At 33.6% G+C, this 2084-nt stretch overlaps 1 protein-coding gene across 1 annotated transcript; it reads left to right on the forward strand.

The window, feature by feature from the left end:
• Nucleotides 1-482: 482 nt before the first annotated feature.
• LOC110444259 (intraflagellar transport protein 57 homolog) lies at nt 483-1656 on the forward strand. The gene is made up of 2 exons (XM_021488650.1): nt 483-734; nt 1522-1656. The coding sequence occupies exons 1-2, from the start codon at nt 577-579 to the stop codon at nt 1643-1645; spliced, it is 282 nt and encodes a 93-aa protein (XP_021344325.1). The 5' UTR covers nt 483-576; the 3' UTR covers nt 1646-1656.
• The last annotated feature ends 428 nt before the right edge of the window (nt 1657-2084 follow it).

The following is a 2084-nucleotide window of genomic DNA, read 5'->3' on the forward strand; positions in this document are numbered from 1 at the left end:
ACATTCTTGCCACCACACTTTGAGACACCCCAAGGTCTGCTGCAAGCTGACGTTGAAACATGCTAGCTTGCAGCACTCCGATGCCCCTATTCATTTCACCGCCATTTAACTTGTCTGGTTCGTATTTGTGTCATATTAAAACAAAAACAGTCAAAGAATAGCTAGGCAAGGCTAAGAAAGGCGTTGTTCAAATTGATAAGGAAATCAATTTGAACAACGCCTTTCTTAGCCTTGCCTAGCTTTTGAAAGGGATGTACACATGGAAAAGCGATGCAATTTTAAACTGCATTATAGGTATTAGTATTCTTGTTTTATTATCTCCCCTAGCAACAACAGATAAAGTTGAATCCCACTCCCCCAAAAATATTGTCACTTGTGTATAATGTTTAATTCAAGTGGGGAAAAGGCTTGCACTGTCTTCCCCAACCCATTGATCCATTTATTTGGATAATTGGTCCATGTTTGTGATAGGGAAGATGTTCAGGGGAAACAAATAATTTTCTGTTGATCAGCCGTCTGTGTCGGGCCATTGTTTATTTTTGCAGAGCCTAGGTAGTGCTACTGCGGAGAGTCAAGATGTCGGAAGACAAGCGAAGAGGGGAAGAAGTAGAAGATGGCGGGCCTGGTCTTGTCTACATGCCATTTGTCGTCATGGAAGAATTCCTAGACAAACTCAGATTACTGAATTATGAGAAGGAGTTTTCCCGTGTACTTAATATGAAACCAATATCAAGGTACAACATGATGAATTAACAGTGTGCTCTATCACTTTGGGTCATTGTCAATTTTCTACATATTTATTAGAATATATGGCTATGCCAAAATTGGTTTATTCTCGCCTAGCATACATGTCTATTTTCACACCTAATAACAATTTGGTCTGTTTCAAAATGATGCAGGAGGTTATAATACATATTATTATTAAGAAACTATGTCTACCTTAATCAATAAATATTCCATAATCTTCGTAAAAAACTATAGTGACATGTGGTAGAAGATGGTATTTGTATATTAAAAAAGAAAAAAGGATACATTTATTTTAATTTTGTATCGGATGTCAAAATAGTTACATTTTTATAATTCTGAGTTATTATAACATCACAATTGATCATAAGTGAAGCCTCATTAACTTACGTCCTTAAATGACTGTTAAACAAAATCAAACCAAACCAAACCAAACCTCATTAAGTAACTTTAATATCAATGATTATTTAAACATTCTGTAATGGATTGTCTATAATTTCAACTGATACAATCACAGTTGACTTGAATTTGTTTTATTTTGATGGTTACATGTGCCTGCAGAATAAATGTGTTTATCTCCAAAATATTTATCATAGAGCACCTCTTCGGGCGAAGGGAACTTAATTTTATGATAAAAGTTTAAATCATCAAGGGAATGGGATGGTGACAGGATGACATTTCAAATTAAAAGTGCTCACTTATTTTCTTCTGAAATGTGCTCATTGATCAATGCATTATATTATAGATATACACTGATTTACTGTACAATAATTTCAGACATTACTTCGCCATACCAACAAACCCAGGGGAACAGTTCTTCATGTTTACCTCACTGTCGGCTTGGCTGCTGAGGAAGGCTGGCAAGAGTTTTGAACAACCACAGGAAGTATGTACAGACTGATAGTAGATTAATGAAATGCCCCACTACCATTTCCATCAGCATTTAGACTTATATTTTTATCAGTTTGATAAAAGAATTCATTTAAAAGAATGAATAATTGAAATAATATCATTGGCTTAGCCTTTTTCTTACAACTTTATCTAATTTTAAGCAGCAACTCTTTAATCTCAATCACTGCAACAATATACAAATTTGATTAAAATGAAATATTTTGTGATCAGAGCTTTCTAAATGAGGTTAATTTAAGAAATTTTAATTTTGTATTGCTTGTAGCCCTTGTTGATGTTTTATATGTTTAAAAGCTTTAGTGAAGTTGTGTGATTTACTGTAGATTTCAAAAACAATTCATACATTTATTTTACATATAGTTCATGCACACTTAATTCCATAACTTCACAATTCTGCTTATTTCACTAGGACATAAATTCATGCATATATT

The sequence above is a fragment of the Mizuhopecten yessoensis genome, unplaced genomic scaffold (assembly GCF_002113885.1).
Source record: "Mizuhopecten yessoensis strain PY_sf001 unplaced genomic scaffold, ASM211388v2 hete_36075288, whole genome shotgun sequence".
Classification (NCBI taxonomy): domain Eukaryota; kingdom Metazoa; phylum Mollusca; class Bivalvia; order Pectinida; family Pectinidae; genus Mizuhopecten; species Mizuhopecten yessoensis.